Source organism: Vidua chalybeata, chromosome 6 (assembly GCF_026979565.1).
Source record: "Vidua chalybeata isolate OUT-0048 chromosome 6, bVidCha1 merged haplotype, whole genome shotgun sequence".
Taxonomy (NCBI): Eukaryota; Metazoa; Chordata; class Aves; order Passeriformes; family Viduidae; genus Vidua; species Vidua chalybeata.
Genome location: NC_071535.1, coordinates 60,532,894 through 60,554,722, shown reverse-complemented (window position 1 = coordinate 60,554,722; position 21,829 = coordinate 60,532,894). Strand labels below are relative to the sequence as shown.

At 40.0% G+C, this 21,829-nt stretch overlaps 1 protein-coding gene across 1 annotated transcript in view; it reads right to left on the bottom strand.

The window, feature by feature from the left end:
* Positions 1 to 21,829, bottom strand: part of CSTF3 (cleavage stimulation factor subunit 3) — a 47,968-nt gene extending 26,139 nt beyond the window's left edge. Inside the window, exons 1-3 of the mRNA XM_053945980.1 lie at positions 21,526 to 21,829; positions 12,723 to 12,824; positions 12,498 to 12,593 (exon numbers count right to left, since the gene is read on the bottom strand). Of these exons, the coding sequence (XP_053801955.1) occupies positions 12,498 to 12,593; positions 12,723 to 12,824; positions 21,526 to 21,555 (228 nt within the window). The 5' untranslated portion in view covers positions 21,556 to 21,829. The remainder of the gene's footprint in view (positions 1 to 12,497; positions 12,594 to 12,722; positions 12,825 to 21,525) is intronic.

The window sequence follows — 21,829 nt, the reverse complement described above, 5'->3', positions numbered from 1 at the left end:
GTTTCCTTCAAGATAGGAGTATTACTGCAGGGTCCTCTCAGTATCTAGCTACCACATCTGGACTGATCACCAACAAACTAATCTGAAACCACATGAACAATGCAAATCTTTTTGGTAAAAACTTGACCCAAAAACTTTTCATGGACATGCTCTGCATAACTACTCTGGATCCTCTTTCCAGCACTGTTGAATTTGAGTGTAATTACTATCCTAGCTAATTACAAGCTACCCTAGCTTGTATTACAAACCCCTCAAGTTTCTAGACTATTTAAATGCTATACTGCTTTTCCCCTTAAACACTGTACAAGTAGAGTTTTTAAAGCGAGTTCCTCTTCTCCTTCCCTAATTTTCAGCTTCATGCCCTAAGAAGTTAAAGCTAAGCCTGCTCAGCTTCCATCCACGGGAATTTATTGAAAAAACAGGATCAAGACAAAAATATTTGTATAGCTAATTTAAATCTACGAGTTAATGTTAGTGCTTAGATCACTTAATAAATTGCTTCACACTTGAATAATTGGCTACGTAGAAATGCACTGAAGTTGGAAAATAAAACCACAGATTAAACATTTCCATGCTTTAGAAATGAAACGTAGGTGACACTACCACTGAAAAGTGAGAGGGGTTAGCTCTACACCGAAGTCTTTTGATTTTACAGGTCAACCCAAAATGACTGACACTTTATGTGAGGTTCCCATTTGCTTGTGGGCTTTAGTTCTGCTGTCAGAACTATAGAATTAAAACCCATTTAAGTCAGCTGCACTTCTAAGACAAAAAAACTTGTAAGGACAATTCATTATGTTGTTCCTATCGGAAATTCACTGGTGTTGGTTTAGCAGAGAGAAGAGCTGCTCTGATGTCAGATTTCCATCTAACAGTTGTGCTAACATTCATTTCCCATGCAGCCTAGGTAGGTGCATTTGCAGCTTATTTCACCTCTTAGAGGGAAGATGAAATGCAGAAGCCTATGATAAAAGCAGTACAGAAACTCACAGCCCTTGTAGCCTGAACAAGAGAGAGATGGAACACCACTGACCTCCCAGTTTCCTCCCACCTATCCCCCTCTCAGTATACTGAGAAGCAATACCAGGGGTTAGAGTCACATATTTAAGCTAAAGAGTCTGATTTTGGACTAATGAAGAGGAACTGGCACAGGTAAACCCTCAGCCTTACCAAAGGTCAGCCTTGAACCACATGCTAGAAAGAACACCTGTTTATTGACCAGAAATGTGCTGCTTTTACAGACACCTGTACACAACAAATAAATACTGCTGGCAGTTCTGCCCCCCACGCTAGGGAACACTCAGAACAATTACAGCTTCTTTGCACTAAAGCCCTATTTGGGATTAATAATCTCATTTATTGGTTTCTTTTCACAGGGAAAAGTGTGTTTTCTTCTGCACCCCACCACCACCAAGTGCTGGCCATGCAAAATGAGACACATAGTAGGGAACTGTTGTTTTGAGAGAGCAGAACATCTGTTCAGTTTGATACTTCTCGCCCCTACCCCTCTAACCAAGCATTTTGGGGCTTTTCTGCTACAGGTGATCATTCAGAAGCCCATGGTAAAGTGTTCTAAAACTTTCTACAAAAAGAGCCTCTTCAGCAGATGAACAGCAGGCAATTATTTGATTCAGGACTTCACTTTGACTCCTAGGCTAGGTGCATTGTTATGTAAATACAGAATACATTCAGACAGCACTTGCATTACAGAATGCTGCAAATGCCTGCAAAGAGAAAATTAAAGCAGTGTTTAAAATGGTATGTAGGCTCCCAGCTAATTTATTTTGCATAGAAGCACATGAGGGATCTCAGAAATCCCAAGATAGCTCCTTTTTCTTCTATTTTGCTGCTTTAAGCTAGGATGCCAAGAGCAGGCTTGATATAAAAACACCAAGCACACGTCAATACCAAAGCACTCTGTAAAAGTGACACGTAACTAACACAGCAGCTTAACTGACAACCTCCAACACTGGCAGAAAAAATTCTGCTAAGTAGAAAACAGAGACTTGCTACCAAAACATAATGTAAGCCCTCTAGATTGAGAAGGTGCAGCTCCCAGCAAGGCAGCCAAGGTTCCCAAGGAAAGATGTGGATCTCCCCAGGTCCAAACTTGAGGCCAGCTTTGGAAGAGAACGGTGCTTGGCAATGGAGCTCGGCTCGGTTTGGGCGTGTGCCATCATGGTGATGTAGCAGCCTTAAAAAAATCCACTCTGAGAAGGCTCAGCAACACGGTGAAGCATCACCACAAAACCTCTGTGATGGACTGAGTCAGCCAGCACTTGAGAACTGACTTCCAGTACTGACTGCAGCAGAAATGTCTGCTCACGGGTGAAAACCAGCATTTTCTAGAGAGTTACAGCAACTCTGCCAGCCTGGCAGGGAAACACAGCTACCACCAGAGGGTTCAAGCAGCTGCAGCAACTCAGCAGGTGCTCAACATTTCTGTGCATTAGAGGCAAAAAGGTGAAAAATGTTTGACTGTGAAGCTTGTGCAGAAATGACAGACTGCTAGAAGTCTGAGGATACCTCCTCAGTGCAGGGTCTTCATCTGACTCAGACAGAAGATCAACCAGAATTATCAAACTTAATTATTTGAAAACATCAGTACTTTTCTCACTGGCAAATTAAAAAAACCCACAGCTGACCTTATTCATGACTTTTCTAGGAATAAACCCAAACTTTGGAAGCATCAGTAAAATGACAAATAAATATGCCTCTTTTCTTTTGTAAATAGCTGATAATGCAACAGTATTTTTTTTAACAGCTAAGACTACTAGCAAGAAACTTACCTCCATTTGCTTAGTGACAGAAAAAATATTCCTGAATTCAGGTCTGACAGCTGATTTTAAAGTTTGACAGTATTTCCCTTTTAATACCTATCCTGTACACATACAAAAAAGCATGTGCTTTTGTCTATCAATCTGAAATTGAATTCCCCCTCCCAAAAAAAGCAAGGCCTGAATTAAAATTTAGCCCCATCTTATGTGGGAGAACTTAAATTTTTATCCTGTAACAACAAATCATACAGCCTGTCTCCTGCTCAGGCTTACAAGCACTGATATTTTATCAAGAGCAAATACTGTGGAATATTCTGAAGTGCTTGCCCATCTTGCTCAAGGACTTCTGAGCAGAATTTCACTTGAGCTAAATTTATTGGTAACATTTCCCTGGGGAATGGTAACTGGTGGACAACAATCATGGGCAAGTAAGGTACCAGGGTAGCAATTTCTTAGTGGGTGGAGTAGGGATGGGGACCCTGCTCTGCATTTAGCTTGCACCCACTGCACTTCTTTGGGTGACTTGGACTAACAAGTCATGCATTTGGGACTATTTTAAGAGTGCATTTTTACAAAAAAACCTTAAATAGCTAGTAGGGTTTTCCAGGGCACCTATGTGTGCTTTTAAACATTTATCCCTTTCTATTTAGAACCAGTCCATTTGAACTTTACATTCTTTATTATAAATGAACTGTACTTTCTCCTAGTCACTTTTCATCCAACTACTGGCCATCATCACATGGAGTAAGAATATCTAGAACAATCCTACAATTAGGCAGAATTTAAAATTCCCATAGCCACAGTCCGTCAGGACCAGAATGACAAAATTCCCCCAGTGAAATGAAACCTGCTAGACTAAGGCTCTCAGTGTAGGGCCTGCTGTTCTGATCTGGTATGAAGGAAATGTTTCTTCACCTGGCTGCACTGTCAGGCTGTGCAGGGACACTTCCAAAGCACTTTGCTGGTAACTAAAACTATTAATTACTCAATGCCATGGCAAATCTTGGGAAGGGGTCAATTGACATAGCTGGTGGAAGGAAAACTGCAAGCTAAGCTTCCAAAAGCAAATGTGCTACAAAAGCAATTTTCTGTGAACTTATTCACTGTCACTCATCTTCAGCTTGTATGAATTGTATATTAGAAATGCTTAACACCTTTAAGTAGCTGCAAGCCTACATATATTAAATTACCATCCTTCTAGCCCCTGCTGCATTAACATCAATAGCAAGGCTGCTTGTACCTCAAGCTCCAGCATGCTGTAATGCAATTTTCTAAGTATCTGTGATACAATTATGAAACAGTAACCTACAGAGACTAACTAAAGCATGTTTCAGGGAAAGTTTAAAAGAAATTAATTCTGAACTGTTTCTACAATATAGTGCCCACCACGGGCTGTTAAACGTGCTTGCATACTTTACAGATGCAATACCATTACTAACCAGCAGCTATTCAATTATGCATAAGCATAATTTAGAGATAGCAAGAGCACCAGATTTCTTCTGCAGTAATTACAATGTTAAGAAGTTTGTCATGGGATTAATTTGAGATTTATTTTTTAGATCAGATCTGCAGTTACATTTCATTACTAGGGAATCTCCCCCCCAGCCCCCTTGCTGCCCCATCTGAAATGGTCAGTACAATTGTGGCACTGAAAGAACATGTCTGAGCTGTGCAGTGACAGCTTCTTGCCAAGGCCTCCTGGGACCTCCTCATCATCTGAAAGATGAACTGCAAGCACACTTTGGAAGATACAGCACCCAGCAGTACCTGAGAGTTCACAATTCTTACACTGAATACACTCCTGCACCTGCCCATAAAAACACACAAAGACAGTACTGTGATGGGTAGGTAGGAATGGAGAAAAGGCAGGCCAATACTGGGTTCAAGACAACAAAAAGAAAGAAGAAATCCAGCTCTGTCTTCCCACTCCTTTACACACAGCACCAAGGCATGTTTTTGCACTCAGACTGAAGCTGCAGATGATAAAATCCTTTTCATTGAAATTATAAATATATTCTACATACATTATTTTTCTAAGTACCTATGAACTTTTAGGTAGCCTGGATAAATCACCTGTAGACAATTTGCACTGATAAGCTCACCCACTCCTATTCCTACTCTATGATTTAAAAAGAACATTATGCTGTGTGACATTATAACCTAAACATGTATATTCTTAAAACACATGAACACAGATGCACATACATAGTCTGAGAGATTCCTCAGGAATCCACAGGCATAGAACCTATAGTAAGTCTTCATTTAACCATAAAAATTATCAAAATCCTAAATTAAAAGAACCTTTTAAATATAGTTTGATGTTTAAATGCAGTTCCACTGAACACAATGAAGTTAGCTCACATGCTAACCTCACATCTGTTTTAGCTGCAGGATAGCACATATACACCTACACACCTGCCACCCCATTTTTGCAAATCTTAATTTCAGAGTTCATTTTTGTTTTGTTTAAACAGTAAAAACTGTGTTTGAAAACCCATACTTCGAGGGTGAACAACAGCTGAAGAAGTTGACTTTGTTGCAGTATGGACATAGAAAATACTATAAACTGAACAACTAGGCATTATTTTAGTCCAAACGAAAGAGCTGAAATGTATTTTAAGCAATGTGTTCATTCTCACAAAAACCAATACAGAAGTATCAGACTGTTTATAGCAGGAATGTACAGTCATGTCTTGTTCTAGTTTCACTGGTTATTTCTGACTATTTCAAACACTAATGCAAACCATGAAGAACTGGACAGAGTATCTTGTCCTCATTAGAATCTCTATTTCATATAGAGATATTACAGGAATTTAAGGAGGTAAGACACTTAATCCTCCATTACAATATTAAACTTTCCAAATTAGCTGATTTAGAGGAATAGTTTGAATTAAGGATAAAAACTATGTAATTTAACCTTATGTACAAGCTGTTTTGCTGAAACTCAGAGCCAGGGTGAAAGCAGGAATAAAATTACCACAGCCTCAGCATACTAACTCTTCTCCTTTTGGAGTACATCAGAGATGTTAAAGCTCTGAAAGCCTTGAGCCCAGCAATCTACAAGAGCACTGGGTACAGCACCTGCCAAGAGATCAGCACTGTGTGCTCACTGGAACTGGTGCAAGCTAAGATTAATGCACAGCCTCTGCCACAGGGCCTGTCCAATCTGCTTTTAATGCAACAGAGACAGCCCAGCTGTTTACACTTCAGGTTAACAGTGAGGTCTTGTCTCAAGATGCAACAGGACTCCACCCAAGAGAAGTTATTACTGAAAACTGTGCACAAACTCAATTAAGAAAGAACACCTTTCTAATCATCTGCCTAGCCTCAAAATGTAACATTTATGATGTTCCAATGAACCCTGGAAATGCTCCCATGTTTTGTATTATGATTATTTGTCATTACCAAACCAGCTAAACCCCAATACAGATCAGATTCAATTTACTGAAGGATTTCCTCATGTGCAGTTAACTCATGCACAAAGCAAATGCTACCTCTGTAATGTTATATAGTTATGGACCAATGCATATTCCTTCTCCTCACTTTGGAATTGTTTATGTAAGAAACAGAAAAAAAAAAGTCATAGGATATTAGGTACACAACATGTCATTGCAGAAATCAAAACTGTCACTGGATATGGAGCACTCATCATTCTGAAGCCCCTGGTAAGAAAAATCAAGAGAAAAACAAGGGGGGAAACCCAAAGCACACGTGTAAATTAAGACCATTGGTACTAACAGGACACAGGAATGCCACGGGGAAGGGCTTGCTTCTACAGACCTTCCAGCTAAGAAAAGTCACTGGATTTCATCCCAGCCACGACTCAAAGCCTTCCCACAGTCTGTAAAGACTCTGCAGCAAACAGTCACATATTATTTTATGTAGTAGCACTAGCAGAGAAGGTTTAACGCAAAGTGTTCTCTCAACCATCATGCTTCTCAAAATCTGAATAAAGAACATCAGGAAACTCAACCAGCTGGCAGCTGGAAGAGATATAGAAAAGAATCACAGATTACAATTACAGTTTCCCTCTCCCAAGCAGATGGAGAACCAATCCATAGCAAATACAGCATACACAAGAAACCTGTTTTTACTTCGGGTTCTTTCATGTTCAGACATAAGAAGCCCAAGTTTGTGCCTGACCTGACACACAGATTCCCCCCTCAAAATATCGAAGGATCAATGAATGACTTCAACAGAAGAAAGCACACAGTAAGTTTTCACTGTCCTTGTCACATTTGAAAGTGAGACTTCAGAAGTGTTGTGAACAAGAGCATATAGCTAACGTGGCTAACAGGGATATATTTCTGTCACCCCACATGGAAAGAATACAACAGAACAGGAAGTAGCTTGTGTTTATTCATGTGTAAATAGCAACACACTACAGAAGAGGGTTCAGAGTAATCTCTTCATTAGGCATCGCTTCCACTTCAAAAATGTCCTAAAACTTCCCCATAGGATTTTTAATGATCAAATACAGCAAATAGAATTATGAAGAAACCCACTAGTGTTGTACTGCACACGTCTTCTCAAACTACAAGTGTCAGTATGTGGGCAGCTTTCAGATATTACACAGCTTGTAGGACCAGGGGAACTATGCAAGATGTAGACACACCTGTATTGACACTTTCAGCAGAAAAGACAGGAAAAAGGTGCATTCACTTTCTAGTGCAAGTCTACAATAATCACACAGACAGAACAACATTTATTAACAGGAATGGAACAAGTCCACACATGAATAAGAAAAGATCATAAATAATACAGTTGTAAAAAAGATTGAAAATCTCAGACTGAGGCAGTCAAGACTGTGCAGTATGGGTATTTGCACAGAGCACCTGTACAGCAGTTTCTCAAAGCAGAAGCTCACCATGAGAAATGTGGCTGGCTAGTGGGGTGGGCATGGATTATCATGGGGATGCCTTCCACTAAGAAATTCACTAAGATCAGCTGGTGATACACACAATATATTCAGAATCTCAGGCAAGAAGTCTATTCTACTTTGACTTCTGATCATTCCAACTTCATCCTGACAGAAGTCAGTTCCCATTTTTCCCCATGCAGAATTCTGGTGGCATGTACAACATTCTCCTTTCTGAATTCATAAGTAGACTAAAGTAAAACAGGGGAAGAAAATGCTTTGAAGAAACACAGACATTTTAAACAAAAACAATCATTTTTCTAAATGGTTTTATTTACATTTTTCATATACAAGTACGTTAAATGATACATTCTGACTAGTATCCACACCAGTGTGAATTACATGGATTAAAGATACTGATGTATTGCATATGATGAAATGCAAAACAATCAACCCTAAGCTGTGGTCCCACCCCCTGAATCCTCACACAGCATCTGTTTGTTACCAAGACATTTAAAATTCAAAATGTCCACAGGAAATAGAAGTTATCTAAACAAATGTATCTGGTTGCATTTCTTTAGGACAAGCAATAACACAGGAGTCTTACTTGCAAAATTCTCAAGACAAAAAATACATATTAACAGCCAAACCTTTTACATGCACGTTACCAGCTTTGTATTTCTTGTTTCTAGACTTGAGCTATTTGCCACCACTGTCTTCTGGATATGATTTTTATGTCTTTAATTATGGCAACCTTTCAACCCCTACTAACAATGTTCAAAGTGACCAGGATATAATGCTGTACACTCAAAAAAGTTAAAAAGGTGTGGTGTGAACTGGCCTGAAGCATTCAGGACAATTAGAGAGGAAAGTTTCCATTCAGAGTAACTGGAACTAAAAATTCCTTAGATAATTTTAAAAAATGTTGCAAATATGTGAAAACAGTTTAATAAATGTGCCTAAGAGGATTTTTCAACCTGGTGATTTCTCAAAGGAAACTAGCAGAGAAAAAAAAGGCAACTTAAAAAGTTTGCTTCAGAACTACTGAAGTACTTAAGACACTGGCAAAGTAAATGTTCTTTCATGAGCATGAAAAGCATTATCAGGTCTTTCTGTATCTAAAAGAAGGTTCAGTCAGTCAGTGACAAAGGAAACAGTAACAGACAGCTGGGCCTATGGGATCACAGGGTATTAAAGTGGATTTATTTTCACATTTCTGTAGCACCTTTTAGGCAGGTGCCAAAAGCACTTTAATGACTAAAGCAGCCTCACAACAACCCTGTGAGGTAGGTAGGTATCTGTTTCATAATGGCAAACAGGTTAAATAACTTACCCAAGGAGACACAGCACATCAGCAGAGCAGGCTAGAGTCCAGACCGTGTGATCTATGAATTTAATATTATGGCACACATGGGGCTGAGACTTTGACACTCCTTTAGACAACTGTGAAAGAGGCACTGCCATGTGAATCGAGTCAAGTTTTCTGAGAGGAGGTTTTTATGAGAAAGGTATCAGAAGAGAAGTGTACTTTAGGTAACTAGAGAGAACAAGAGTTTGGGAAGAATAGCACTACTGTTCCACTTGCTAAATTTTAAGAGATGCAGAATAGCAAGTTAACTATTTTACTTGCTTAAATACTTATCAAATCCAAAACTCTACTTAAATGTTCAAATAGTATGACCCAAAACCAGCTGTGAACTGAGAGTTGCTTCATCCACTTATATTATTTCTAAGTCCTGTAATTCTTCTTTGAAGGTCAGAAGAAATAAGAACCAGTGCAAGAATCCAAACTTTTTCATCAATTTCAACTTTAATAGTGTAATTCCCATTAACAAACTGTCAAATCATGCTCTTCCTAATTAATCTCCATGTTCTACTGACTACCTAACAAGTCACAATGCAGAGAGCATAGAAATCAGTGCTTGGCACACAAAATGCTAAATGTGAAGTATTTGGTTACTTTGGTACTCTGTGTACCAGCTGTGGTGAGCTGGATGACACACTGAGTGCTGAGCACTGCTCTCCACTATATTCCACTAAGGATCACAGTCATACACAGAAAGCAGAACAGTCAGTGAGCTGAACAAACAGAGTCATAAAACCAAGAGGTAATCACAGCACTAAGGCCTGCACTTGCAAGTTATCCAGTACAAAAGGAACTGGCACATGCAGTTACTGTTCAGATAGTTTATCAATTTCTACTGAAGACTGGAAGTGACTACAGAGAACACATTTGTTAAGTCAGATAAAGGGGAATTTAAAGACTTCTAACAACTTTGAGAGTACAGCTGTTAAAGGGCTAATTTCTTTTTCATAAGGCCATTTTCATAACCCTCACCCTGGCTCATCTTCCAATACACCACAAATAGGTAACATTCAGCTCTGATTTATGTCTTTCAGAGGGCAAAATTCTCTAGTGAAAGACAAACTGCTAGAAAAGAACCCCCACTTCCCTCCCTCTTTCTGTCTTTTCGGGATGCAAAGAGGAAACATTTTCATGTTAAAGAGTAAAATACTTGTTTTGACATCAGAGGAAATGCAGGTAGATTTTGCAATTTTCAGATTTCAGTAATGAGGCAGCAAAAGTAAATTGAAAGCAGTGCTGGAGATCTACCACAGGTTTATTTTACTAAGTCATGGCTAGAAAGTTATATACTTCTGAACAGCCCAAGAAAAGCTTTCTAGCCAGAGTAGACTACTAAAAGTGCCAAGGAAAAAAGCTTTTGGAAAATACTTTCCTTATACTCCTTGTACACCTTAAGGCTGCAATAAAAGAAGTCTGAACAGAATTCCTCTACTCAGCCTTCAAATATTAACTCAAGTCTTAATTTAACCACAAGGTTTGAAGAACGCTTGCTAAAGCATTTTCATTTGAATTCACCCAGATGGACTGTACAAATGATATGTAACTGAAAACCACACTGACAACGGTGCCCAATTGTGTGAGGGTATTTTTCTTAGAGAGGAATTTGGACATAAGTTATTTCAACTTACAGCTATATATGCTCATATATGCTTAAAAAGAAAAAGAAAAGCATATTGCTCCATTCGTAAATTGGCCGCTTTATCAGTTGTAATGTGTTACTGCAACTAGGAAAGTTGAAAATTAAGTCGTAACTGGGATTTTAAAAATTTGGCTAAGATAAAAGATAAATTTCTGAAAATTACCTCCTTACATTTCTTTCAAATATAACCCTCTTCAGGTGTAATCCCAACCAGAAATCTACAGTTCCTATTTTTCCATTGTTTTGAATAACAGAACTATATATTCCATGTCTCTAATATTTGAAGTGTATTAATAAGCAGACACACAAGAACTGATGATATTCTTTCCCTCTCAGATTTACCTCGTGTTCCCTGGTACCTGTAACTGCTGAGGTGCTGATCTGCCCTCCTCGAAGGAACAGGTAAAAAATTCTACCCTAGACTGTTACAAGTTTGCCACTGTTAAGGTTTCTAAATAGTCTTAGATTATAAATTAGAGGAGGTGACATCTCTGAACGTGGTTTATGACAGGAAGCTTTACACTGACAACAGGACTTTCTGCTGAAGGATATACAGTATAGTACTGGCTTTCTGAGATGGCCTTATTCAACCCTTAAATTTGAGGCATGGCAAAGGTAAAGGTTTTTAAAAAGCACAGAAATCAGGTCATTTAATGCAATTATGAAATAAGATTAGATTCTGAAAACTAGAACCTGTAGCAAAAAAATTTCAGGGTACAAGAGGCTAATGGATTTGGCTGCAGGGTCCAAAAAAGGAAAAATATGTATTTGTATGCTAGTCCATTTGCAATCTCCCAAACATGAATAAACACCAACATTCTAACTACTGCTACAAACAAGATAGTGAAAACTCTATATATTTAATTTGGTAGCATTCAAATTAGATGGCACTCCTTTGCCCTGCAGCATCTTACTGTAAACTGCAATAGAAAAATTTCTGCTAGATTCCCATGATCCCAATTTTCCGTATCTTCAAAATTTACTGCCAGACATTTCTGGATACGTAATTTAATGTACAGTAAGATATGATAACTATGCAATGAAATTTCATATCAAATGGAAGAAAAAGAGCTCATTTCTCATCTACAGAATACAGGTCCCCACCCCTGAAGTTTAGCAAACAGAAAATCTGTCTCAAGGAAAATGTGCAGCCAGGAGATGCTCACAGAAACCACGTGTATTAGTATTAAATACCAGCTACAGAAAGGAATCAAACCAAAATGAACACCACCACCCCCTCCCCCATGATTATACAGGGAATTTCATGGCATGTCATTACAGGCAGTTCAACTGACCAATGCACTCAGTGATATCTTACCCAGTTATGGAAACAACCACAATTTGTTGGGATTTTTAAAAGCTAATGAGTTGGGCTAATGCATTTTCATTCCAGAAATTAGCTTCCATCCCCACACCCTCCCTGCAAGCACTGTTCACAGAAACATTCAATTCCCTAAGAAAGCAAAAAAAAAAAAAATAAAAGAACCAAATATTCAGAGAAAGTCACTCAAATAAGTTTGTATGTGTAAATAAAAAGAAAAATCCTCTAAGTAAATGACACGGGAGGCAATAAATTGACACGACAAGCAAATAAAAGGCTAAAGCACTCCAATACCATTGAAACAGTTTTAATGTTGTTGCAATTCCATAATGCAACAATCATCAACTCATGAAAGACCCAATACTTTAGAATTCATTTTAATCATTCCTTTGTACCTATTTTACAAAATAAAGGCAAGGCATATTTAAAATCCCCTTTCCCCTAGATATTATGTGCCTATCTTATTCATGCTTATAAAAATATAAACTTAAAATCCTATGAAATGTTATGTAAGAAAAAAATGTAAAAATATTAACCTCTGCTTCAATGTACAGTTTCCAGAATCTGCCAGAACTGGGGAACTGGGCAACAAGGCGTTCATAGGTCTTCCGTGCTTTGTCTATAGGCTGATTCTAAAAATTGAAAATCAAAACAGCATTTACAATATTATGATTTATGTAAATGAATATGCTGATTTTACTCCAGAACGAAATAGTGTGAGTGGACCATAGATAAGGAAATGTAATCCTATATCACTAAACCTGTGCCTCTCGAATGAGAATGCTCCAAGCGTCAAGGTCATATGGATTTTCTTCTAGTTTCTTTTCAGCTTTCTTCACTTTTTCTGGGACATATTCAGCAGTCTAGAAAAATTAAAAAGAAGACATAAGAGATCACAAGCAGTGTTTGAAAAGTTCTGTCCCACCTACAGAGTCATGCTAAAGGTAACATTCCCACAGTGTAACACTCCACAGCTCAGCTTTAAGAGGAAGTTTCTAAACTGGAATTTGGCTGGAAAACAAGTTGTCCCAGGAAGATAATGCACACTTAGCACAAGTTCTACATGTTGTGGACATCAACCAAGATGTTAGACTAAACCAATTCAATGTCTCTAAAACATGAAAACAAATTTGAGTTTGCTGGGATATTTACTGCACTATGAACTTTAAACATTTTTACCAACCTGGAACTTTAAGATGCAAAAAGTAAATTCAGCCCAGTATTTCTATTACAGAGCTCAGGCAAACAAATCCAGTTTATCCAGGAGTCATTCTGCACATGGAGAACAGCTGGTATTTGGTATCACAGTTCAACAGGAGATGATGGTTTAGCAGGAACAGATACACACTATCCAAATACAATTTCTTTGCTCACTTTCCAATCTCTTCAATCCTACAGACACCTCCCTGTAGTTTTGGCACTAAAGCCACCTTGTTGTTTTTTTTAAAACACTCAGATATTCCTATTGAAGTTTAAAAGCTTTTTTTGAGGCTAAAAGCTTTACCAAATTGCATGCAAACTTGTTAACATAGTTACTTTCAAGCACTTTTGGAAATAACTTGCTTTATTATTTTCAGGGTTTTTTTTTCCTAGATCTAACATTGTTAACACAAAGTAGAATAAAAAATTACTGTGTGAAGATCACGTACAGACATCCTTAAAATATATGCTTGTTCCAACCCTAAATGAATTTAAGTTTATTTATTAACCCTGAAATGTTGCTCTGACCAGTACTCCAAACCACTTACTACTACCTTCGAAAACCTGGCTCATTCTTAGGCAGATAAGAGCAATACAAAAACCATACCAACTAAATTCTTGCCTTTGTGAGATGTAACAACAGTAATCCTTAAATTGTTACTGTGAGACCTTGCTGGTGAAATTTTACAATTTCACTACGTAATTACTGTTAGAATATTCATCTCTAATGTATAGTGCAGTATGGCTGATATATTAAAAAAAATCTAAAATTTGCAGAAAATTCTAAAAAAAAAAAAAAAAATCCAAACCCCATCACCTGCTAAAATATTATTTCAAGGAATTTGTTTTAATTCTTAATATTGGGTCTAGGTTCCAGAATGCCAGCATGGGGCAGGCTGGAAGGGATCACAGTGGGTCACCTGGTCCAAGCTCCCTGCCCCAGCAGGTCAAGGCATATTCTGAAGCTGAAAAAGACAAACAGCACAGAGAGAAGCAACACTCCTTTCTCTCAAAGGTGCCATCACTCTTCAGAACAAGAAGCAGAAAGTAACTACACTAGTTCTGAATATTTTTCAGCATTACCAGTTTTTGTGTCAGTCCTACTAGTAGGATATAATTCAAAGCATATCCCTTTAAAGACATTGTTTAATAAAACTACTTATAAAATGGGAAAAAGTTCAAAAATATTGCAGAACTGTTAAATGGACATGTAGAAGCAGATAGGCAATAAAGGGAAAAGAAAAAAACCAGTAGCCTGGGCTTTATAGGTGTTTAAAGACCTTTACTCCTTTTGATTCACTTTTCAAGCAATCCAAGCAATTCTTAACACTAATTAATGCACAGCAGTGTAACTTGGAAGGCAACTATAACTATCAAGTCCCACATTAAACTATTATAAAATTAATTTGATTTAAAAATCAAAGTTGCTCAAAGCTGTCAGCTCTAAAGTAGAACATTTATAAACTGCCATATAAATAGTTTTACAACCCCTTTTGATTCTGTAGTAGTTCAACTGATACAGTCTTAAGATGTAAAACAGTATTAATGAACTAGTGGTTTTATTTCTTCCCAAATGACGTGTATAAACATTATTCAGCTTCCTGAAACAGCACTGAAACTGAAATTTCTGAAGTTTAAACTATTTCTGTAAGCTACCCCTACAGGTGACCCAAAGCTGAAATGTTGCTTATTCAATAAAGCACTAATTCAAACAAATCAACATCAATAGGAAGCACTGCTCCTGACTATAACCACCCCAGTGAAATCTACTTGTCTCAAATAAATTATTCTGGATACATTTAGACAGAAGTACCATTAATGTCTGCTACATTAATGGATTAAAAAGGATCCTACCCTACAAAAAAAACCCACAAGGTCCTGCCCTTGGAGGTGTGAGTCAGTAAGTACTGACTTTTAAACAAGGTAAAGTAGAATGGGCCACTTAAGCACTATTATAGCAGTAGTTTAGTTGTATTTCCTCAAATCTTTCCAGGTGACAAAAAAAAAAAAAAAAAAGCATTTCACTGCAGTGGCAGCTGAGTTAAGACTTCCAGGAATTCGATTCACCTATGCAGATACAGGGTCAAATTCAGAAAGGCAGAAACAGCTCAGCAAAAATTAGATGGGGATAAGATGCACAAGCACAGCAATCTTAAATTAATTTTGTGTGTTTGATACATGAATCAATCTGTGCAAGAAGCACAATTATTTTACTGGAAAATAAAAACGACTGATTTTCTAAATTGGCAAATAATTGTTTAGCAGCAGCAGATGAAGTTCTCCACTCAGTTATACAGGAAAAATTATAGGCACCCCACAGAACTGAAAATAACTCTATGATGATCACAGTTTTAAATTAAACTGGGCTGCCTGGACTTGCTTGTGACCTTAGGTCACATAGAAGAAAACACTCAACTTCTCAGAGCCAGTGAGAACTCTCTCTCCTGTCCCTCTCCACCTCCAGCACTGACCAAAGCCATCCACATGTCAGGGACACGCTGCACTGCAGGTCAATCCATGTCCTGAGCACAAACAAGGCCTCACTGCATTTGCACAAATAACCACTCCTAATACTCTGCAGGAACCAACACTCAGGATTTTCTGACCATTTTGCCAGAACTGGGTGTGTGAACAAACACCCATTGTGAGGACTAACATCTACCGCAAGCACACAGCAAAATGGAACCACAAGTTTGACTTTTAACCCAACTCAGCCACAGCCAGGAAGACATGTGATCCTAGTTTTGAGAACTTTATGTTATCTGCAATTTGTGCTTACAGCTGCTGCTATCACAGTTCAAGGGCATACAGCTTCTGATTATGTTTTTCTCTCTATGTGAACATAGAATTCTTGGGTGTTCAGTGCCATTATCCTGCCCCTAGATAAGCATTTCCAGGTAAGCTCATCCTGTAGCAAATCAGTTCAGGCAGTTAAATCAGCAGAAAAATAATCTTGTTAGAAAAGTGATTAACTTCCTAGTGGTTCAACAGCCTGGTTTCAGGATCAGATGCAGCAAAACCATTCAAGACTCTAGCAGCCCCAACTTAGACCAGGTTGAATACCACCAAACTGAACCTGATCAGACACTGCCTTTAACTTTCCTTTACTACCTGAAAAAAATACTGCACACAGACTGTAAAAACACTTTTTTTCCTCTGCTTTTGTTAACTATGATCAGCAGACCTCCACACCATCCTGATCCTATCCCATGAACAACTCTTTCAAGGTCATGGAATTATTTTAGCACTTAGGGTTTTCTACAGATTATTACCATGTAGTCCAGTTCACAATTACCTTTTTATTATTTATACACTGACAAATAGCAACAGATTTGAAGTTTCACAGGCACTAGAAGTATAAAAAGATCTTTCCAAAATCTGAAGAGACCTAAACCCAAGTTTTCCAGGAAGGGATCTAGCAGCTCCTTCCTGCAAAACAGATCAACTAGACAAAATCCAATTCTGAATTCATAAAGAATGCCTGAGGGAACAAAACCAGAGGAAATAAAGTTCACTTTTAGAATTTGCTTATTTATCAATCACCACCAAGGGAATATTCTTGGTTTATACCATATTCCTAAAATAAACAGTTTCATCAGGTCTCTTGCATGAATCTTCATGATCCCAAAGTGTCTAAGAAAATGCCTAAACACCTATAAATTATTTGCAAGACTAAATACATCCAATTGTTTAAGGCATCCTTCTGTTTCCACAAAAGGATCCTCTGCAGTGAAAAGGAAATGTGTTTAAAACACCTGCTATATCCATGAAGTGGCCAGCTCAAGATGCTTTAGAAACTACCACTAATTATGAAATAAGAACTTCTACAAACCAAATAAGATTTTTCTTGCAGGATTATGTGGGTTTAACATCACAGGAGGAGCTGTTGTATACAAAAAGGCAGGAATTTTAATGGCTACTTTAGGCAAATTGCTTTCATGTCCAAAAGGAGGTTTCTGGCTCTTAAGACAGAAGCCAGTTTGCTGGTTTTGGCTGGGTATTGCACACTTTAGCACAGCCTGGCCTGTAACAGACCCAATGAATGAAATTTCAAATATATTAATATGCAAATTTATAAGCATTATTAGTTGTCCAGTTTGCTAAATTTACAGGTTGGTTTAGTCTAAGGATTTCTTCCCCTAAAGTTTATTTAAAGCTGCATGTGCAGAGAAAAACAAGTTTTACAATCCTTTCCTCAGCAACACATCCCTTTCCTGGGGGAACTGCAGTTTCAGCTTACCAAAGCTTGCACTTTCTTAAATGTTTCTAATGCCATGATTACTTCTGTTCTACACTAAGCCATTTCAACTGTGAACAGCCTTGAAAAAATTGTGTCCTTTAAGACTGGATCACCAGGAGAAGACATAGCCCAGCAAATTAATCTTGACCAAAAAAAGTTCCTTTTGTAAGTACTACCCCATCCCAACATAACCTGGGCTCAAAACTCCAGATAAATTGAAAGTTTTAGATTAGTAATGACTACCATTCTTTCCTCATAGGACTGTTTCCCAAGTGTTGGACTGATACATTTTTCACCTGAACTTCTTACTGGCATACCTGGAACATACTGACTCTGGAAATACACCTAAGTTATGATTTATTTACAACTGTGTAAAAATTGTCATTACATCACTGCATTACAAACTCAGGAGCTTTCCTTCACCAACACTTGTACTTATTCTGTCTACTCTTAAAGAGGTTTCTCTAAAATGCCTCCTCCTGTGATGTCAAACCCACACAACCCTGCAAGAAAAATCTTTCAGCACGCATTCAGTGACATCTATTTTTAAAATACTAAGCTGTAGTTAACTACAACATTTACTATTGTCTTTAGCATGCAGAAACTTTCATGATGTACCACATCAAAGAGACACAAGACAAAGAGAGGAAGGAATCAAAAGGGACAAAAGTTACCATCAAGAAACCAGAACAAACTGGTTTTGAGGGATTTTCTATAGTCACAGACATCTTTTTTCCCACAACTTAGTCTTAGACCAGATCCATATTCATGTAACATAAAAAATGCATCACAGACTGGGGTATATATCTTAGAAACACTAACTGGGAGTGTTCTAACCTTAAAAGATTGGAAGGCACTAATGCAGGGGCAAAGCAAATGTTATGTGATCTTCAGATGAAGTTGATGCCTGGCAAGTATTTATAAGGTGTGGGGAAAAAAGTGGGGAATTTAGGTTTTGTTAGTAAGCACGTGAAACAAGCAGCATGACTGAAATGAATCTAGATGTGTACATAAAACACCACAAAAATGTCAAGACATCCATAGGTGCAAGCATGGGCTCTCTATAACCCTGACACATCAGGCTGGGAAGAGCCTGTCACGGAATTTTCTGGCAAACATTGGCAGATGCAGCAGCCTTGCAGTCTACAAAAGTGCATTTCTATGACACACACAGGGCTGGGTGTTTGGTATTCCAGAAACTGACCCTGGAAATTCTGGTTGGCTAAACATCAGGCAGGCCTCACCAGAAGTGTGGCAGGGCCTGACAGATTTTAAGTCCTCACATGATTCAACTGGTTCTTCAGGACTAATTTGGGCCCAGCACAGTTAACACAGAGCAAGAATTTAACACATACTCCAAGAGTTGTGGCTGCATTGTATTTCTTTGTCCTTCTGCTCCAGTCTGTTCTACAATAACATAATGAGAAGACAACCTACATAGCATTAGGCTCCTGATCCATTCAGTCAAGCAGCCCAAAAAGTCCTGCAGCTAAGCTTGGCCTAAAGGTGGTAAAACCACGTTTCAACTGCACTGCACCTGGTACAATAAAGCCTCCTAAAGCCCACCTATGTCTTAAACCTTCCATTCCCTTTTCCCTCCCTCTCTTCCTACAATCAGCATTCCACACTGTTCTTCCTTCCTACACCAGCACAGCTCTGTACTTGCTGCAGACAGCATGGCAATTTATTATTCACCTGGCTGCTTTCTGGCAGTGCCTTCCAAAAGCTGGCATCTGGGAATCAAGATGCACAACTCCCTAACAGAGTGGGCTCTGCCTTCTCAAAGTTTTCTCACTCTCACATTTTTACATTTTATGCACAGCACAGATGCAAATTAACTGTGCAGTCCCCATTTCATACTGCTCCATGTAGGGCACCCCAACCTCAGAGCTGGGAGCTGCAGATGGCACCTGAAAAAGGAAGGCAGCTGCAATCCCCCCTCTGCCCAGCCTCAGTTTCCTACAGCAAGGCACCTTTAGAACCCTCAGAACCCTGTGCATGGAAGCTCGAGGCCTTGCAGCCAGCACTAGGCTGGTCTAGAGCAGCTGCAGTGTGGGTGCCCCCACCACCAGGCTCTGCCCCTCCAGGGACACTGGATTTGAATCCCTCAAGCCATGGCAGGCCACAGCCAGGCTCCCTGCAGGGATTGAGAGGGAGCCTCTGTGCTGAAAACCCCATGGCAGTGCTGCTAAAGGCACTGGGATCTGGATGTGGCCTGTCAGAAACACAAGGGCTGGCAGGTGAAGAAAACTGATGGAAGGGAGGTAACTGACCATAACAAAATGAGAGACTTGTAGGAAATCAGAAACCAGAAGCCTTCATCAGGAGGATGGAGCAGTCAGTATAAATAAATAATGAAAAAAAAAATTAACCCAACCTATGAGAGCTGTTTTTTAATCTGAAGTGCATCCAATATGAACACAGAAATAATAATGGGCAAAAAAAGGAACCTTAGTATGGCCCAAAGGCCAAGTCACAGGTTAGACTGCATGCTTTACACAGGCTGCAAATAACAATTTACAGGTTTGGGAATGCTAAACCCTTGAGACATGGCATAGCAGTACTACACCTGCCACTTTTATGCAGTATACAGACAGTAACTAAACCTTTTGCTTATCAAATTCTCCCTTGTAAAAGAAAATAAAGCCTAAAGTCAGCATGGTTGAAGTTAAATAGTAACAGTAGAAACACACATGCTCTTTTAGCAAGCAGCTTAATTAAGGTATGAAACATCAAGGCATTCTTGAAAACACACTGGAGTGGGGAGATGAAATGTGGAACATGCCACACACCAGAGTTAACACAATTTGGCACATTCTCACTTCTCTGCAGCCATCCATCTCGTGATGAAGGGAACCATTCTGAAGAATGCCCAGACATACCCCAAGGACACTGACCAGCCTGAGCAACTTGGAGCACACAGGGAATTTTGGGACATTATCCTAACGAGGCAGAAACGGAGTATTTTGCCCTCTGAGCACCACATTTCCTATACCCACCCCATCCACCAAAACAGTGATCTTATGAAACTCACACACCAGCCTTTAGGGGGGTACAGGCCCAGACATACAGAAATTCACCTGTTTTGTGAGAAACTAATATTCTACAAAAAAAAAAAAAAGCCACTTCAAAAGCACTAAGGCATCAGCCTGATGAAAAGTATTTCTAAAGGCTACACTGGCCACTAAGACACTTGACTGTTATTGATAACTCTTCCCTCGATCAGGAATTTTCATTCCTGAAAAATTAACACCGATTTTAAACTACTAAAAAAGCCATTTTGGAGAAACTCTGCCAGTAAGTTGGAAATCGTTCACAGTAACACCAGGTTAAGGAAGTGGACGTACAACACTCTCTATACCTCCCTATAAATTAAGAGTTAGGGTAAATACAGACTTTAGCCGAATTAAAAAAAAAAAAAAAAAACAAACCAACTAAACTAAAACCAAGCCAAACTCCGGTTACACAGGAACGCCTCCAGGTGGGTTTTGAACGCGTCCAGAGAGGGAAACTCCGGGCAGCCGTTCCCGTGCTCTGCCACCCCGAACGTGCACTTCTTCCTCATGCTGAGCTGGCACTTCTTGGGTTTTAGTTCAGCTCCCTACCAAACAGAATGAACGCCGAGCTACAAAGAAAACCCTCTGTCAAGTAAAAGCGTGTTTATCGTTTGCAGTTGAAGGGTTAAGCGTGTTTTTACAATGCTTTATTCTGGAGGCAGGTGGTGCCAGTCGGAGAGGCCTTCTCCATTAAACGTCTGGGTTCAGCCAACGCTCATTTTACATAACACCGCAAACTGCCGCTGTAAACAGCCTGGCCGGGCTGCACTTTTCTTCAGCGACCACGACCGAGGAGCTCGCCGGGCCGCCCATTGTCCAGCTCACTGAGCCGGGGAGGCGAGGCCCGAGAGCCGGAGCTCCCCCGGCCAGGCCCGGCTCCGCTCCCCGCTCGCCAGCGGGGCACACGGAGCTCCTTCCGACGGACGGCAGGGCAGGGGAGCCCCGGCCGGGCTCAGGGCCCGGGGCAGGGCCGCGCTCCGCTCGGCCCCGCCGCACGCCCGCCCTCGCCGAGCCCACACCGCACCGCTCCCTCAGGGCGCGGCCTGCGCTCACCCGGCCCCCGCTCACCTGGTCGCCGGCGGTTCCCTCTCCGGACATGGCGCGTTCAAACCGGGCTGGGGCGCGGGGCCCCGAGCGGGTTGAAGCTGCTTTAAAGCGCTCCTCCTGCCGCAGCCGCCGCGCCCGGAGAGCGGCAGCGAGAGAGCGGCAAAATGGCGGCGGCACCTCCGGCCCGGGGGCGGGGGAGCGGGGCTGGCGGGAGGAAGTGCGTTATCGCGGCGCGCGGGGGCGGCCGGAAGGGGCGCTGAGGGGCGCTGAGGGCGGGAGGCCGCGCCGGGGAGGCGCTTCCTCTCCTCGCTCCTTTTCCTCTTCC